This window comes from Gorilla gorilla, chromosome X (genome assembly GCF_029281585.2).
Source record: "Gorilla gorilla gorilla isolate KB3781 chromosome X, NHGRI_mGorGor1-v2.1_pri, whole genome shotgun sequence".
NCBI classification, from domain to species: Eukaryota; Metazoa; Chordata; class Mammalia; order Primates; family Hominidae; genus Gorilla; species Gorilla gorilla.
The window spans coordinates 34,978,533-34,996,721 of NC_073247.2; the positions used below are offsets into that span (position 1 = coordinate 34,978,533).

The window sequence follows — 18,189 nt, forward strand, 5'->3', positions numbered from 1 at the left end:
ACCAGAGAACACTCAGGCTTCTATCTGAACCTTTTCTTGGATCTGTCCTAGTAGGGTATAATGTTTCCTTAAGCTTGCTAGCAGATATTTCTTAATACCAGCCTGTGGATTTTGTATAACTTTGGTTAATTTCTCCTCCTGATTCTGCTGTTAAATAGAAAGCAAAGTGGTTATTGCTGTATTACTATTCCTGCATTGGTCATGTGATGTGCTCATGTGAGCACTTTATTTGTAATAGACTCTTCTGGGAGGAAGCTGCTTGTCTCAGGGAGTCTCCTGTTCTCTAGAAATTGCCCTTCATGGCCAGGGTACTGCTTCTTTTGTTAGAGCTCCTTACATATTCTCTACCGTGTTATCTCTGGCCTACATACTCCTATTCCTGTTTCTTTGACCTGAGCTTGACTTCAGTGAAGCTATTGGAGAAGGAAATTAAAATGGACTCTTGGCTGGGCACGGTGACTCACACCTATAATCCCAACACTTTGGGAGGCCGAGGCAGGCAGATCACCTGAGATCAGCAGTTTGAGACCAGTCTGGCAAACATGGTGAAACCCCGTCTCTAATAAAATACAAAAAAAAATTAGCCAGGCGGTGGCACGTGCCTGTAATCCCAGCAACTTAGGAGGCTGAGGCAGAAGAATTGCTTGAACCCGGGAGGCAGAGGTTGCAGTGAACCGAGGTCGCGCCACTGCACTCCAGCTTGGGCGATGGAGTGAGACTCCGTCTCAAAAAAAACAAAAAAAAAAAAGGACTTTATATGGCACCTGAAAAAGATTCAATAGATTTGACTAGCACTTACTGAGTACTTACCAACTAAAACAGGATATCATCTAATTCTCACAACAGCCATGCCCATTTTACCAATTAGGAAACTGAAGTTCTGAGCGGGTAAGAAGATGACTCACACGTATAATAGGTAGTAGAGCCACATGTCTGCCCGCCTGATCGTCTTACCACCTCTTTATAGCAGAGAAAGTAGGTGAGGGATTGGGCGCAGTGTGTGAGCAAAACAAACTGGAGGAAAGGACCATCGAGTGCATTGTCACCGCCTCCCAAGCATTACCACATCCTGAAGCACAGCCGTTTCCTTCTCGAGTTTGTTTAGTTTTTATCTTCCCCATTTAAGATCATCTAAAAGTGAAAGGGAAAAAAAGAGCTGACACTGAAAAATCTCTTACAGAGTACAAAGATGTTTGTGATCAGTTTCCCAAGAGGCTGAAATAAAACTCAAAGGTGAAAATAAAGACAACAGTACATGGGTAAATAAAAAATTGGGGATGCTTAATAGCCATTGTCTGGGCTTGAGGAGTTCTTTGATTTGTTTACCCTCATTGAATTTTCTATGATTAGATGCTAGTCCATGGTTCTCAGTCCTGGCTGCTCATGAGAATTGTCTGGGGAGCGCCTAAAATGAGTGACACCTGCTCTCTACATAAACCAATTAAATCAGTTGCTGCGGGTAGGAGTCTAGGTGCTGGTGCTTTTGGGTTACCCAGGCGATTGTGTAATAATATTCTTCCAGAGTTAAAACCACAGTGTTAGAGCTGGTGAAATTTTTGCCCAAGAGCTATGAACCACTTTAGGGGATAGAGTCTGTGAGTGAGATGCCAAAGGTTAACACCGAAGTCATTCTGGAGTCCATCAGCATTAGTTGAAAGTTCTGGATTTGGAATGAAATGGAAACTAAGAAGCATTGGGAAATTGCCAAGGCATATTCATTGCCTTTGAGGAGCTCATAGATAAATGAGAAGCTGGGACAAATACATAAATTTACGTATGCTAGCCAGAAGGATGAATCATATAATTTTGTGGTATCTTTTCTGCTGTCCCTACCTTGCCCTTAAAGGTTTTTGAAATAAGGGTGGTTTCTGGGAACAGGTAAGGTGTTAACCCAATTGTCCTTTATCCAAAATGTTGTTGGAGGCTTTCTGGATGGAGATCACAAAGAGAAGAACAAAATGTAAATGTGCATACCCTTTTTCTTTTTCTTTCTTTTTTTTGTTGACAAAGTCTTGCTCTGTCGCCCAGGCTGGAATGGAGTGGCGCGATCTCGGCTCACTGCAAGCTCCGCCTTCCGGGTTCACGCCATTCTCCTGCCTCAGCCTCCCGAGTAGCTGGGACTACAGGTGCCCGCCACTGCACCCGGCTAATTTTTGTATTTTTAGTAGAGACAGGGTTTCACCATGGTCTCGATCTCCTGACCTCGTGATCTGCCCGCCTCGGCCTCCCAAAGTGCTGGGATTACAGGCGTGAGCCACCGCGCCTGGCCCCTTTTTCTTGACTTCCACCTTTTTTCCTTGGCTGTTTACTCCTAGCACTGCTCTCCAGAGTTTTCTTAGAATTTATATTAGTAGGCAAGATTAGTGTATGATAAATAACTGTATAGAGAGACAAACAAAAATCTTATCCTCTTAGACTAATTCAGTGGGAACTTGAGCTTAGAGACTGATGTGGTTTGGCTCTGTGTCTCCACCCAAATCTCATGTTGAGTTATGCTCTTCAGTGTTGGTGGTGGGGCCTGGTGGGAGGTGATTGGATCATGGGGGCAGATTTCCCCCTTGCTGTTCTCATGATAGCGAGTGAGTTCTCATGAGATCTGGTTGTTTAAGTAGCATTTCTCCCTTCGCTCTCTCTCTCTCCTGCCACCATGTGAAGATGTGCTTGCTTCCCCTTCGCCTCTGCCATGATTGTAAGTTTCCTGAGGCCTCCCGAGCCATGTGGACTGTGAGTCAATTAAACCTCTTTCCTTCATAAATTACTCAGTCTCAGGTAGTTCTTTCTAGCCACATGAGAACAAACTAATACAGAGATCATCTGTAATCTTCCCAATTTTACACATGAGAAAGTAGAAGCCCCAAGTAAGGAAGAGACTATGCCAGTCATCAGCTAGTTTTTGGTATAACATCTTGGCCACCTCTTCCAAAGGGAACCAGAAATTATTCTTTTTATGGGGCCAAGGGAACTTACATTTGTGTGCCACTCTCTGCTAAACACAATAGTGGTTAGCTGTAATTCTCACAGCATCCACATTAAGTGTTTCCATTTCTTGGATGAAGAGTCTAAAGCTTAGATAGTTTAAGTCTCTTACCTAAGCAAAGTTAGGGGCAAAGCCATGGTTAAAATTCAGGTAGAGTGAGGTTTGTTTGTTTGTTTGTTTGTTTATTTTTTGGAGACAGAGTGTTCCTCTGTCGTCCAGGCTGGAGTGCGTGGTGTGATCTTGGCTCACTGCAACCTCCACCTCCAGGTTCAAGTGATTCTCCTGCCTTAGCCTCCCAAGTATCTGGGATAACAGGCACCCATCACCACGCCTGGCTAGTTTTTTGTATTTTTAGTAGAAATGGGGTTTCACCATGTTGTCCAAGCTGGTCTCGAACTCCTGACCTCAAGTAATCTGCCCGCCTTGGCCTCTCAAAGTGCTGGGATTACAAGCAAGATTGAGCTTTTAAACCTATGCTCTTTTCAGTTTAACATAGTATACCATTGTCCCCAGTGCAATTCTTTATAGCAAATATAGTCTCTATTAGCAATGCTGAGGTTTTGTCTAAATTTATTCTGTTACACAATCAGGAAATGGTATAATCTAATGCTTATCTAGTTTTATTATTTCAGAACTATCAGATTGATACCTACTCCACTTACTTACAATGAAATAATTCTACTTCTGAAAACCACTACTTGTTAGTCTGCATTATCATCTCTGGGAATATGAGAAGCAGTATATACAGACTTGTACTCCAGTCTTAATTTCTGATGCCTACCAGCAGTGTGAGCCTGGGCAAATCACTCAATCCCACTACACTTCAGTGTCCTTATCTACAAAATAGAAATGCTAGTGGCTAATCATAGGATGGTTGCATTGATGAGATTGAGAACGTATGGCATAGTGCATAACACATGGTAGGTGCTTGGTAGATGTTGGTTATGAATTTACTATAAGAAGTTAGTGACACAGCATTTCCTGGATGAAGTCAGCTTTCTGCTAAGAATAAAAGCTGGGTAGGGAGCTCTTAACCTTGAATGTTAATTATCTTCAAGTTTATTGGCTGAAGGTCTCAGCTGTACAAAACTGATCATTTTCCAAGAAACATAGCACTTTCAGCTCTTTTGTGCTTTGAGAGTGACTTGCTTTGGATTCCCTTTGATCACTGTGATGGCTAACTGAATGATTTGCCTCAGTTAACCTCAAATATGAGTACAGTGTGACCATTAGCTATTCCTGCTTCCATGACAACAGGGCATCCTGTAACTCACCAATTTACCGTTAGGACTAGATTCTAAACTCCCTTCTGGAATTAGGTTGATATGGATGCATGGCGGCTTTGGCTGCATAGTGCTTGTTACTCACATGCTGTAGCTCGTCACAGCTTTATTTGTGACATCTGTTCTGAATACATCATGTCTCTTCCACTCTCTGGCCTGACACACCATATTGACTGTTACTGCCACTGTATTGTCTTCCTACCTCCCTTTTGGCTCTTCTCATGATTTTAAGGATTGAATACCCTTAAACAAATATATAGAATGAAGTTGGCCTGTAAGAGGGATTTACCATTACCTGCAAATGTTATCTTGAACCCCTGAATTTTATTTGCTATGTTAAGTTTGTAACTAAACTTACTGGGTGTTTTAATTTTCAGTTGCGATCCGAGGTTTTTTTTTGTGTGTGTATGTGACACAGGCTCTCACTCTGTCACCTAGGCTGGAGTGCAGTGGCGCAATCTTGGCTCCCTGCAGCCTTGACCTCCTGGGCTCAAGCGATCCTTGCACCTCAGCCTCCGAGTACCTGGGACTACAGGTGCACACTGCCACATCCGGCTAATTTGTATATTTTTTGTAGAGACGGGGTTTCACCATATGGCCCAGGCTGGTCTCGAACTCCTGAGCTCAAGTGATCCTCCCGCCCTGGCCTACCACTGGGATTACAGGTGTGAGCCACCGTGCCCAGCCAGGAAATTTTTTGTTGTTGTTGAGGCAGAGTCTCACTGTGTCGCCCAGGCTGGAGTGTGGTGGCACGATCTCGGCTCACTGCAACCTCCACCTCCCAGGTTCAAGCGATTTTCATGCCTCAGCCTCCCAAGTAGCTGGGACTACAGGCACGTGCCACCATACCTGGCTAATTTGTTTGTATTTTTAGTAGAGATGGGGTTTCGCCATGTTGCCCAGGCTGGTCTCGAACATCTGAGCTCAAGTGATCCTCCCACCTTGGCTTCCCACTGGGATTACAGGTGTGAGCCACCATGCCCAGCCAGGAAATATTTATTGAATACCTACAATGTACCAGGTATTGTACTAATGGACTCTTCAATCTTTTGAGGAATCATGATACAGGACATAGAACTCATAGAACTCAGTGACTGAGGCAGTGGCAGAGGGCATTGCCCAAGCACAGGGCACAACTTCTGGGCCCACAGAGAAATCCATTCACAGCTTGCTTTGGCTTTGTTATACAGAGCAGCAGTTTTCTCACTAGTCTGTGCAGATATATGTTTCAAAAGAGCAAACAAACAGGATTTCTAAAGAGAGAGGATCAAGGGACTACTACCTTAATTAAGAACTCTATCCCAATCACCTTGGTACCCCCTTTTCCTATCAGAAGAACAAAAATCATTACATGAAGGGTACCACGGGTGTCAGACCCCATTAGGAAGCTCTGCATATAGTAGCATATTTTGTATGAGATTTTTGTATTTTTTTAAAGAATAGAATAGTTCTAGTTATAGGAAGATTTTTATGAGTTACTTTGCCGTATTTGCTTTATTTTTCCCTCTCCATCCATCCCTATTCCTCTCTCTCTCTTTCTGTCTCACATACACATGCTTTATGCTTTTTTACTGAACCATTTGAGAATAAATTGCAGACATCATGCCTCTTTACCCCTAGATACTTAAGTATGTATGTCCTCAGCTTAAGGGTATTCTCCTAATAACCATGATACAGTTATTACTCTTGGGGAATTTATCATTGATATAAAAATAAAATGGAACATCTAAATTTCCCTTAATGGGGCCAGGCGCTGTGGCTCACACCTGTAATCCCAGCACTTTGAGAGGCTCAGGCTGGTGGATCACCTGAGGTCAGCAGTTCGAGACCAGCCTGGCCAACATGGTGAAACCCTGTGTCTACTAAAAATACAAAAATTAGCCAGGCGTGGTGGTGCACATCTGTAATCCCAGCTACTCGGGAGGCTGAAATAGGAGAATCTCTTGAACCTGGGAGGCGGAGGTTGCAGTGAGCTGGGATCGTGCCTCTGCACTCCAGCCTGGGCAACAGAGCAAGACTCCATCTCAAAAAAGTAAAACAAAAAAATAAATAAATAAATTTCTTGTAATGGCTGCCAGTTCCTATATTGGACAGTTCTCAGGTCTAGAACACTCTCAGAAGGCACTGTAGCAGGGGAGGGTGCTGAGCATAGTGCAGCAGAGCCCGGGGTGGGGGATAGGGGACTCCTACCTCAGCAACACAGCAGACCAGTAGCGGGCAGGAGTGGCAGGAAGGCTGGCTGGGTGCCAACAGGAGAATGAACTAAAAGTCTGCAGACAGAAGGGCCACCCTCTGTTCTGACCTCTAGAACATTAACAGCAGGCAGTTATCCCTATCGGCAAGGTAAAGGACAAAAGGGGGTTCTTCTCTAAAGACACTGATGGAACTATTTCAGGAGAATCAGGGAAGCTGGTGTGGTATTAGCGCCCCCTGAAAAGCCCCAGTGTAATCAGGAATTCAGGGAGCTCTCTCCGCCAAGAGCCCCACAGGGCTCCCAGTCTTTAGCCTGCTTCCTTTCCAAACCTGACTGAACAACCAAAGATCACCACACGTCTGAGGGAAGCCTACAGTGAGAAAGAGACTAACAAAGACAGAAAAATGGACATTAACCCCCAAAAGAGACAAAATCTGACTGGCCATAAAAGAGTGCTTTAAAATATAATTTAGCAATAAATCATCTACAACCCCCCCATTAACATCCCAGAGAAGATCGCATTTTCCAAAGATGGCCATGAGGATACTTTTCTACAGTGTGACCTTGGCACCCCTCTGTCAGGAGCAGGAGTCGAAATTTCCTTCTGGAGTCTGGGCAGGCCCTGGCTACTTAGCCTAATTGATTGTGGCAGACTAGGCCAGCTGTGTGACTTCTGAGCCTGGGTCATAAAAGGCCATGCGGCTGCTGTCTTTTCACTGAAGTGGTGGAAGGATCCAACTAGCCCGAAGCTGCCATGAGGTGAGGGAGCCCAGGAAGAGGCCACCCCAAGCTGCTCAGATGGGCAGTCCTAGTTGTGCAGTTGTCTGTCCCAAGCATCAGACTTAGGAGTGAAGGGGCCCTCGGAAGTTTCCAGACCCAAGATCTAGTCACCCTGCAGCCTTCGGGTTTTCCCAGCTGAAGCCCAGATAAGCCATCCCTTCTGCGTGCTGTCTAAATTCCTGACTCACAGCATCTGTGAGTATCATAATATGGACTTTGGACTGAAAGAAGTCGTGTAATATCTAGATGTTTTGGGGCACTGAATTTGATAGGGAATAAAGTGTGCGTGAAATCTCCAGTATTTGGCTCTTTGTCTCTGAAGTTCTGACTCACTCTTTTTGTTTTTGTTTTTTTGAAATGGGGTGTCACTCTGTCACCTGGGCTGGAGTGCAGTGGCACAATCACAGCTCACTGCAGCCTCGACCTCCCAGCTCAAGTGATCCTCCTGCCTCAGTCTCCCAAGTAGCTGGAACTATAGTCACGCACCACCATGCCCAGCTGATTTTTTATTTTTTTGTGGAGACTGGGTCTCCCTATGTTGCCTGGGCTGGTCTTGAACTCTTGGACTCAAGCAGTCCTCTTGCCTCAGCCTCCCAAAGTGCTGGGATTACAGGCATAACTGGCTCACTGTTATTAGTAACCAAAACATGGTCTGGCCTAGAGTGGAGGCAGCCCCAAGTTTGGCAGATTCCAAATCTGAAGCCTATTTTGATCCTTCTTAAATTCAGAAGTAAATGTTCTTGAACAAAGGAAAACTCTTAAGCTCTTAAGGCAGTGAGAAACTGCTCATGAAACAAAACAAACATTTTAAAAGTAGAAACTAAGTTTTTAAAACAGTGGTTCTTTGAAGGACATTCACAATCATTTGGTAGGTCTCTATTCACATGTCAGATTGTTTCTTCTGAAGGACTATTCAATTAATCATTGTTTAACCCTAGTAAATCCAAAAATTAATGACTTATTCTAAAATTCAGTGTTTTCAGCAGATTGAAATCTTATAACTACAACTAGAGAAAAGAAGTTGAAGAGCTCACCTGCACACATGGACATAAACATGGGGACAACAGACACTGTGAACTACTAGACGGGGGGGGGAAGTGGGCGCGGGTTGAAAAACTACCTATTGGGTACTGTGCACACTGCCTAGGTGCAACATACACATGGAACAAACCTGCGCATGTACCCCCTGTATCTGAAATAAAAGTTGAAAATTTTTTTTAAAAAGCTTAAAATAATATGTTCTCAGTTATATTTTACCAATTTAAACATGGCTGATGGGAAAAGTACATTGCCAACTCAGACATTTAGTTGGTGATATTAATCGAAAGCATGTAGTTGATGATATTAATAAAAATTATCAGAATGAGCTGGATCATTCTGTTGGGGTTTTTTGGTGCCTTGCGGGTAATTTTTCCATGTATTGCTCTTTATCTCATTATTGCCGCTCCCAAACCACCCCCCAACCCCCACCAACTGCTAAAGCTGAACAATGGACAAAGAAAGCCTTCAAGTAATCCAGACAGAGGAGACTCTACATTTTAGGAGGCATGGTCTCTGTTGATTGAAGACAGTACAAAATATGTCCTCAGCCTCTGCTTTAATTAAAAGGTACTTACTATCAATCACTTGAACCTAGGAGGCGGAAGTGGCAGTGAGCCAAGATTGTGCCATTGCACTCCAGCCTGGGCAACAAGAGCAAAACTCCATCTCAAAAAAAAAAAAAAAAAAAAAAAGACACTTATTATCAGGTGACTTGATTAATTGGAGAAATAATTATTTTTTCTGCCGCCTGTAAATTAGTCGAAAAGAGGATTAAAACGAAGCCAGGGTTATCAGCCACTATGGAAACCAGGTATAAAGAAATATGTCTGTGAGCTCCTGCTCTCAGGTGGCTAGCTAAACGCTCTTGGCTACCTCCTGGTCCCACCATAGGGAAGGCTCCCTGCATTACTTTGAAAGTCATTTGTATTTCTGTGTCTATTCACCCTAGGTCTTGGTGAATGTGAAGCTATATAGAACCTTTCTAGACAAAGCAAATCATACCTTTTGCAAATATAGTAATTGTCTCCAGCTTCCCAATAAAAGGACAAAGTATAAAAAACAAACAGAGGCCAGGTGCAGTGGCTCACGCCTGTAATCCTAGAACTTTGGGAAGCTGAGGCAGGTGGATCACCTGAGGTCAGGAGTTCGAGACCAACCTGGCCAACATGGTGAAACCCCGTCTCTACTAAAAATACAAAAATTAGCCGGGTGTGGTGGTGCATGCCTGTAATCCCAGCTACTTAGGAGGCTGAGACAGGAGAATCGCTTGAACTCAGGAGGTGGAGGTTGCCGCCACTTGGTGAGCCAAGATTGCGCCACTGCACTCCAGCCTGGGCAACAAAGAGAGACTCTGTCTCAAAAACAAACAAACCAGAAACAAAAGAGAATGAAAGGATCGTCAAACTTAGGAGAAAAACAGAAGAAATGCACATGAGTGTATTTGAGTCTAATGACCTGTTTGCATCCACTAAGTCAGAGTTTTCCAAGCCCCCTCACCTGCTCCCTTTGTCATCTTTGAACTGATACCAGGGAAAAACTTAATTGGTAAATTTGAATAAGATGAAGTATATTGAGAAATGCAGAATAAAAATAGAAAGTCAAAATTAAGGAATGTAGAGAAGCCAAGTAAGTAGGGAAAAAATGAAGTCAAATAATTGGAAAGCAGAACTGGAAAATACACAATATACCAGAAGACTTATCAAAACAGAACCCTCTGGCGAGGACATTCATTTAAAACCAAAATGTTTTTCTTGGTAAGTTTATTATTTAAAAAAAAATGGTTGTTAGAACCTTTTCATTTAAACTGAGTATCTGGCATTAATACATAGGAAAGATACTTTCAATGTACATGAAGAAAGCACAGAAAGATTATAAAAATCAGGCATTTCATACTTATTTTTAGGCTAACTAATTAACTAAAAAAGACTTATCCTCCTATTTAAGCTGATATATAATTAATGTGTCTGAGTACAAAGAATTTGTCCCTAAACCTAATGTAGAATGTAAGAGACAAAACCTGAAATTTTCCAACTACTCTTTTTAAAAAATACGAACTTCTGGACTGGGTGTGGTGGCTCATGCCTGTCATCCCAGCACTTTGGGAGGCTGAGGCGGGCAGGTCACTTAAGGTCAGGAGTTGGAGACCAGCTAGTCCAACATGGTGAAACCTCATCTCTACTAAAAATACAAAAATTAGCTGGGCGTGGTGATGGGCACCTGTAATCCCAGCTACTCAGGAGGCTGAGGCAGGAGAATCGTTTGAACCCAGGAGGCGTAGGTTGCAGTGAGCCGAGATCACACCACTGCACTTCAGCCTGGGCAACAGAGCAGGACTCTGTCTCAAAAAAAAAAAAAAAAAAAAAAAGAAATCAACAACAAACAAAGAAAAAAACAAACTTCTGAAAGCATTATCTATTATTTGAAAAAATCATTGAGAAGCTACCATAGGCGAGGCACTATAATATGTGCTATGGGGGATACAGAGACAAATAAAAGTTTCTTTCCACGTGAGTTTTATAACAGGCTGATAATCCAAGGAAGCTTGAAGAAAATGCTTCCTGAAATTTGGTTCTCTTAGACCATGCCTAGTAGTTGAGTTTTAACTATTGCAGAATCATCAGATGAGCCCAGGGAACAGGTTCTCAGGGCTGACCAAGCAGTAACTGACAATTCGATTGTGTATCCCATGGCCTCAGACTATTCTGTTTGAGCATCATCAGCGTCATTAGTGATTGCTATTTAATTAGCCCCTCTTCTAAGTTTTAAGAATATGTGACTGTTAAATATTGTGGTTTATTAAATTTTTATTTATAGAGATGGGGGTCTTGCCACATTGCCCAGGCTGGTCTCGAACTCCTGGCCTCACATGATCTTCCCATCTCAGCCTCCCAAGTAGCTAGGATTACTGGCGTGAGCCACTGCCTCTGGTTTAAATGTTAAGCACATGTTAACCCTCACCAAATCTCTGTGAAGTAGATACTGCTCTTATTTTATAGGTGGTTACAATGAAGTTTAGAAGTGTAAAGAAACTTACCCCTGCTCATGAAGCTTGTGAATGCTCTAGTCAAGATTCAAACCCCAATCGAACTTCAGCACCTGACCTTTGTCATCAATGCCCCGCAGGACCGTAGGCTTTTCTCTGAATCCTGAACTCAAAAAACTCTGAAAATTGAATTTCTTTTTCATATATTTGCTGCCACAACTCATTTTGTGGCAAAACCAGACCTGAACTGACTTGATTCCATAGTCTTTATCCTACTTACTGGAAATGTTCACGTATTTCACTGCAGCTATGTTGTGGCTCTCTAATACTCTGTATTGTACAATGTATGGTATAGACTCCTTTTTACCTTCCTAAAATTGAAAAACCTTTAAATTCTGAAACCATCTAGATCTGCAACTTCTAGAGAAGAGATGAGAAGCTGACTATGGCCACCTCACAGCTGCCAGCCAGCTCTCACTGCTCACAACATGCTCGTATCCTGTGGCTCCTGACAGGCTGCCAACTTGGAAATTTAAACATGTATACTTTCATTACCCTCAAAAACTCATAATTGTGAAAAAATTATTCATACTGATACTCCCAGTTTCAGTTTAACACCAGAATTCTTCTACTTCTTCCCTATTCCAGAACTTCCTTTTTCCTCTTAAAGAAAAAAAAAAACTGGGTAGACATGGTGGCTCACGCCTGTAATCCCAACAGTTTGGGAGGCCGAGGTGGGCGGATCACCTGAGGTCCGGAGTTCAAGACCAGCCTGGCCAACATGGTGAAACCCTATCTCTTTGTAAAAATACAAAAATTAGCTGGGCATGGTGGCAGATGCCTTTAATCCCAGCTACTCCAGAGGCTGAGGCAGGGAGAATTGCTTGAACTCGGGAGGTGGAGGTTGGGTGACAGAGCGAGACCCTGTCTCAAAAAAAAAAAAAAAAAAAGAAAAAGAAAAGAAAAAAAAATTATCTGATACTTGATAAAGATGGTAGGGAAGGCTTTATTCAAGAGGGACCACTACAGTGGGAGTTTTGCAATAGTGGGGAGAGATCAGGTTGAACTCCTAATGCAACAAGGACAAGTGGAAATTTATAGCCAAGGAGCAGGGTGTGGGTCAATGGGTGGAAAGTTACTAAGAGGAAAAATCCAGGTTGGAGGGGATTCTTGTTGAAGGCAGGCCAGGATGATAAGATATCGAGGGTAGGGGGATCAGACACCAAGGGTAGGGGATTTTCACTAAAATGACTCAGCAGGATTTTTGCTGAGACTGGACTAAGCAGGTCAAGATAGAACCCAAAGTCAAGGCCTAGTCAGAAAGAGGACTCAGAGCCGGGCACGGTGGCTCATGCCTGTAATCCCAGCACTTTGGGAGGCTGAGACAGGAGGATCACTTGAGCCCAGGAGTTCAAGACCAGCCTGGGCAACATGGCGAAACCCCCTCTTTACTAAAAATACAAAAATTAGCCAGCTGTCCCAGCTACCTGGGAGGCTGAGGTGGCAGGATCACTTGAGCCCAGGAGGTTGAGGCTGTAGTAAACCGTGATTGTACCACTGCACTGCAGCCTGGGTGACAGAGTGAGACCCTGTCTCCAAAAACAAACAAACCCAGAAGAACCTGTTTCAAGTTTGGTCAAAGGAGAGAGTCTTTGTCATCCCACAGTGAGAACATCAATGTTTCTTTTGTGATTTAAAGATAATTTCCTTTCTGTTTAGCCAGGATGCAAAGTATTTTTCCTGGCATGTGAAAAGCTAGACTTTTATTTTAACTTAGATAATAGGGAATTCATTTTATAATGAGATTCACTGTGATAAATATCAGCAATTTTATTGCATTTAAAATTAAAATTATATTCATCCAGAACCTTTCAGGAATAATATACAGATGCTCCTTGACTTACAGTGGGGTTACATCCTGATGAATCCATCATAAGTCAAAAATATTGTAACTCAAAAATGCACTTGGCCAGGCACAGTGGCTCATGCCTGTAATGTCAGCACTTTGGGAGGCCAAGGTGGGTGGATCACTTGAGGTCAGGAGTTTGAGACCAGCCTGGCCAACATGATGAAACCCTATCTCTACTGAAAACACAAAAATTAGCCAAGCATTGTGACAGGCGCCTGTAATCCCAGCTACTCTGGAGGCTGAGGCACGAGAGTCGCTTGAACCTGGGGGGTGGAGGTTGCAGTAAGCGGAGATCATGCCACTGCACTCCAGCCTGGGTGACAGTGAGATTCTGTCTCAAAACAAAAAAGCACTTAATAATTAGATAAACCCATCATAAAGTGAGAAGATTAAACAATCAAAAAATCATAAGTTGAACTGTTTTAAGTTGGGGACTGTCTCTATATTATTTGAAGCAAAATGACCAGAGCTGGCTGGGCGCGGTGGCTCATGCCTGTAATCCCAGCACTTTGGGAGGCCGAGGCGGGTGGATCATGAGTCAGGAGATGGAGACCATCCTGGCTAACACAGTGAAACCCCGTCTCTACTAAAAATACGAAAAATTAGCCAGGCGTGTTGGTGGGTGCCTGTAGTCCCAGCTACTTGGGAGGCCGAGGCAGGAGAATCGCTTGAACCCAGGAGGCGGAGGTTGCAGTGAGTCGAGATCATGCCATTGCACTCCAGCCTGGGCGACAGAGCAACACTCCGTCTAAAAAAAAAAAAAAAATGACCAGAGTCATTTTAAATGTTAATTGCCTAAGGCCAAATGAATGTGTATAGAATAGATGTTGGAAGGTCATTGTGGGGGCATTACACCCCTTCTCCTCTTACTTGAAGTGGGTATTTGGGGATTGAGGTACTTACCACAGTGAAAGTATGAAGGAGAAAAGTGAATCATCATTTAGTTAAAAGATTTACCAAAGGCCTTCAATATACTCACTTAGGATGAGGGAAATGAGGGATGGATTATTTCAGACTTTCATCTTTTATTGTAACTTTTTTGAGAATGGAGAAGGGGGTCAGGGATGAGTGGGGAAGAAAGGTTCTGCAGACTGCTTTCTAGATTAGGTTCTTTTTTTCAAGTTTTATTTGGTAGGGAGAGCAAATGAATAAACCAGAATATGACTGGAAGTGTTAGAAAATTGGATTCACTTCTGAATCTCTGACTTGCTGCCTTCATGACGTACAGAAGAATAAGGAGAGTTTGGAAGAGAAAATTGTTAAATGGCTCTGCTCGTCTCTGTCTGGGCCTGGCCATGATGTTGCCCATTTCTGTGCAGGCTCCAGGGAATATGGAGCAGCAAAGAGGCCTAGGCAGGGCGAGGGAGATGGGATGGACCCCTCAATACCACGGAGACTGGAAGGACCAGTGTTTGTCCAACACTTGCTCCGTGTCAGCCTCCGTGCACAGTATCACATTTAGTCCTTACACAAACTAGTTTTATCCCCATTTTACAGATTAAGGCAGCTGAGACTCAGAAGTGAAGAAGCTTACCAAAGGTTTCACAACCTGCAAATGGAGGAGTTGGGGCTGGAGAACATTTCTGTCTCCAAAGCTCATGCCTTTTCTATCAGGCCCTCCACTCCCAGCCACCATGGAGTTTCCAGCAGGGCTGGGGGTTGCAGGCCAGGCTGATGCTAGAACTCTTCCTGCCACATGACAGCAGGTGAAAGAGCTCAGGTTTCCTCTTTTATGTGGCCAGGTATGTTTCCTCTCATGGCGTCTTGTTTATGTAAATTTTATGCACAGCTAGCTCAGGGAAGCCTCCAGAAGGCACTGACCTCCTTCCTTATGGTCAACCCACATCTTACCCTCTCCGATGTGGCATGGTAGATCACTCTGCCTCTGAGTATACCCAGGAGATAGTTTCTCTGGCATGTTTCTCTGGCACATGCCAACCCTGTGTCTCAGTCAGAGCCCCTCCTCTGGAAGCACAGGATCTCTGGGGTCTGTGGCTACTTCCCAGAGGGGCAGAGCTATGGTCCCTGAAGAAACACACTGGAGGAAAATCTTAGGAAACAGTTGGCACACACAGTAGGTAAATAATTGTGAAATGAATGGATCCGTTGCCTCCTGGAAAGCCCTATGAATGGGAGTGGATTTACACGTTCTGTTACCTTTGTACTTGGCAGTTTTCCCATGGTGTTTATTTGAAAACAAGTTCAGATTATATCCCAGGTCACTTTTGTATTGCCACTGGTAACACTAGGAACGTTTTTGTGTTAAGAAAAAAAAACTGCTTTCAAAGTTGCCTCTTGTAATGAATGTTCTTTTTCTCTGCTAATTAACTTATTTTCTTGAACTTGCTATTTCAAAGGATAAAAATTCAACTAGAGACTGCAGGATTATTTAATTTTCTCTTTCCAACCAGTAGTAACCGTGCTACCATGGGAGCACTTTATTTCTCCATCTGTTAGACTATAAAATCATGGAACATTTTTCATGTCTTAATAGGGAGAGATAATGCATGTGAGAAAACTTCATATATGTTTCTACGAAAGGAACTTCCTGTGCGGCTGGCTAACACAATGAGAGAAGTTAATCTTCTGCCGGATAATTTACTTAACCGCCCTTCAGTGGGATTGGTTCAGAGTTGGTAAGTAAACAGTGTGGCTTAAAATGGATCTTCCCACAATGCTGTGAACATTTGGCAGCGAGACCATTCTGTGTAAAAGTGCACATACTGCCTGTCTAGGAATGAGTCATTTGGGATAGCTGGGTTTTCCATGCAATTAAAAGTTGTTTTGTTTTGTTTTTTTTCTTTTAGAGCTGTTCGTTTTAAAGTTGTTTTAATGAAAATGCTTGTAAGTTATACTAGACACTTTCCTGAGTTTTTCTTGTGTGTGGTGGGATTGCAGTTCTTCTGACAGGATATTTGCTGCTTTTATCAAGTCTTAACCTTACTCCTTTCGTTTTCCTTGTAAAGACATTCCTTGAAGTCAGTACTTCTTGTAGAACAAATTAAGTCATTTAAAGGGGAACCTCAGATTGGAAAAATATCAGTTCCCTGCTTTGCTTCATTTGCTCCATGAAAAGTAGGAAAAATTTTGACAGAGTATAGCATAAACTTAAATCAGTTATAGCTCTGATGCTTAAAGCATATGTCATTTAACTGAAGAAGTTGAATTTGTGACACAAAGTCCTGGGCCACCCGTGCTTCTGACTGAGTGGCTAGACATTGAGTTTCCATGCCCCTTTTCTCAGATTTGATAATTTGCTAGAACGGCTCACAGAACTCAGGAAGATACTTTACCTATGTTTATAGGTTTATTAGAAAGGGTACAATTCAGGAACAGCCACATGGGAGAGATGCATAGGGCAAGGTATGGGGGGCCACATGGAGCTTCCATGCCCACTCTGGGCACACCACCCTCCCAGTACCCCCATATGTTCACCAACCTGGAGACTCTCTGATGGTCGTTCAAGGGTTTTGATAGAGCTCAATCTCCAGCCCTCTCCCCTCCCCAGAGGTTGAGGGTAGAGCTGAAAGTTGCAGTCCTCGAATCACTTGGCCTTTCTGGTGACCAGCCCCATCCTGAGGCTATCTAGAGGTCCCGTCCTAAGTCACCACATTAGCATAAACTCAGGTGTGGTCAAAGGCGGCTCCTTATGGATAGCAGAAGACAATCCTATCATTCAGGTAGTTCCAAGGGTTTTGGGAGCTCTGTCCAGGAAGCAGGGACAAAGACCAAATGTACTTAAATGTGTTATATTATTCCGGCAAAGTATAGGCTTGAACAAATTGCTATGTCAACTCTATTGTTTGGTTTTTGTCTTTTAACTGTTCCTTTTCCATATCCATTCCAAACAAATGCATGCCATTTCTTCCTTCTTGTTTCTTAAACATTCTATTTTGAAATACTTTCCTACTTAACAGAAGGGTTGTAAAACTGGTAGAAAGAATTCCAGTATACCTTCACGTAGATTCACTAATTGTTAACATTGTTAACATTTGGCAACGTTCTACCATTGTCATTCATATTCTCTCTCTCTGTCTCTCTGCATACACACACACACACACACACACGTGCGTGCACACATATATATATCTATGTCTATATATGGTACACACACCCATATATGGTACACATACACGATGTCTACATCATGCCCCTTTGCCCTAAATACTTTAGCATGTATTTCATTGGAACAGGTCTCAGAAAACCACAATGTGATCATCAAATTTGTGAAATTTAACATTGATACAGTAATATCTTGTAATATGTAGAACTTGTTCTCACTTTACTACTAATTGTCCTGATACTACCCCCATCTTTTTTTTTTTTTTTTTTTTTTTTTTTTGCGGTTTCTCCTCCTGATTTAGGAATCCACTTCAGGATCATGCATTGTGTTTCACTGCCATTTTTTCCTTTTAAAAGCGAATCTTATGCATAATGGGCTGTGAACCCCACCACCATCCCCTTGGTCACAGTGTGTCCTCCTTGCTCTCTTGACTGTCAGGCTGGGAACCTCAAAATAATCTTTTTTTTTTTTTTTTTTTTGAGACAGAGTCTCTCTCTGTTGCCGAGGCTGGAGTGCAGTGGCGGGATCTCAGCTCACTGCAAGCTCCGCCTCCTGGGTTCACGCCATTCTCCTGTCTCAACCTCCCAAGTAGCTGGGACTTCAGGCGCCCGCCACCATGCCCTGCTAATTTTTGTATTTTTAGTAAAGACGGGGTTTCACTGTGTTAGCCAGGTTGGTCTCGATCTCCTGACCTTGTGATCCGCCTGCCTCGGCCTCTCAAAGTGCTGGGATTACAGGTGTGAGCCACCGCACCCGGCCCAGAATAATCTTTGGCTCCCTGCTATTTATGACTTTCTCCAACTGTCCCCTTTGGAAAGGACAGGATGCCTACCTAGCTTGCTTGCATGTGGCAGGGCGGAGGGCATCCCTGGGGCTGGCTGGCTTTGACCTCTTGGTGTTTTGACCCAATGATTTTAACAATATCTAATCCATAGCCTTATGTGCCCAGAGACTTTTAT

General features: G+C 43.2%; 1 protein-coding gene across 1 annotated transcript in view; it reads left to right on the forward strand.

Moving 5' to 3' along the window:
• The window catches only part of PDK3 (pyruvate dehydrogenase kinase 3), an 88,249-nt gene that overhangs the window by 13,857 nt on the left and 56,203 nt on the right, over window positions 1–18,189 (forward strand). Inside the window, exon 2 of the mRNA XM_019019508.4 lies at window positions 15,662–15,803. Coding sequence (XP_018875053.1) covers window positions 15,662–15,803 — 142 coding nt within the window. The remainder of the gene's footprint in view (window positions 1–15,661; window positions 15,804–18,189) is intronic.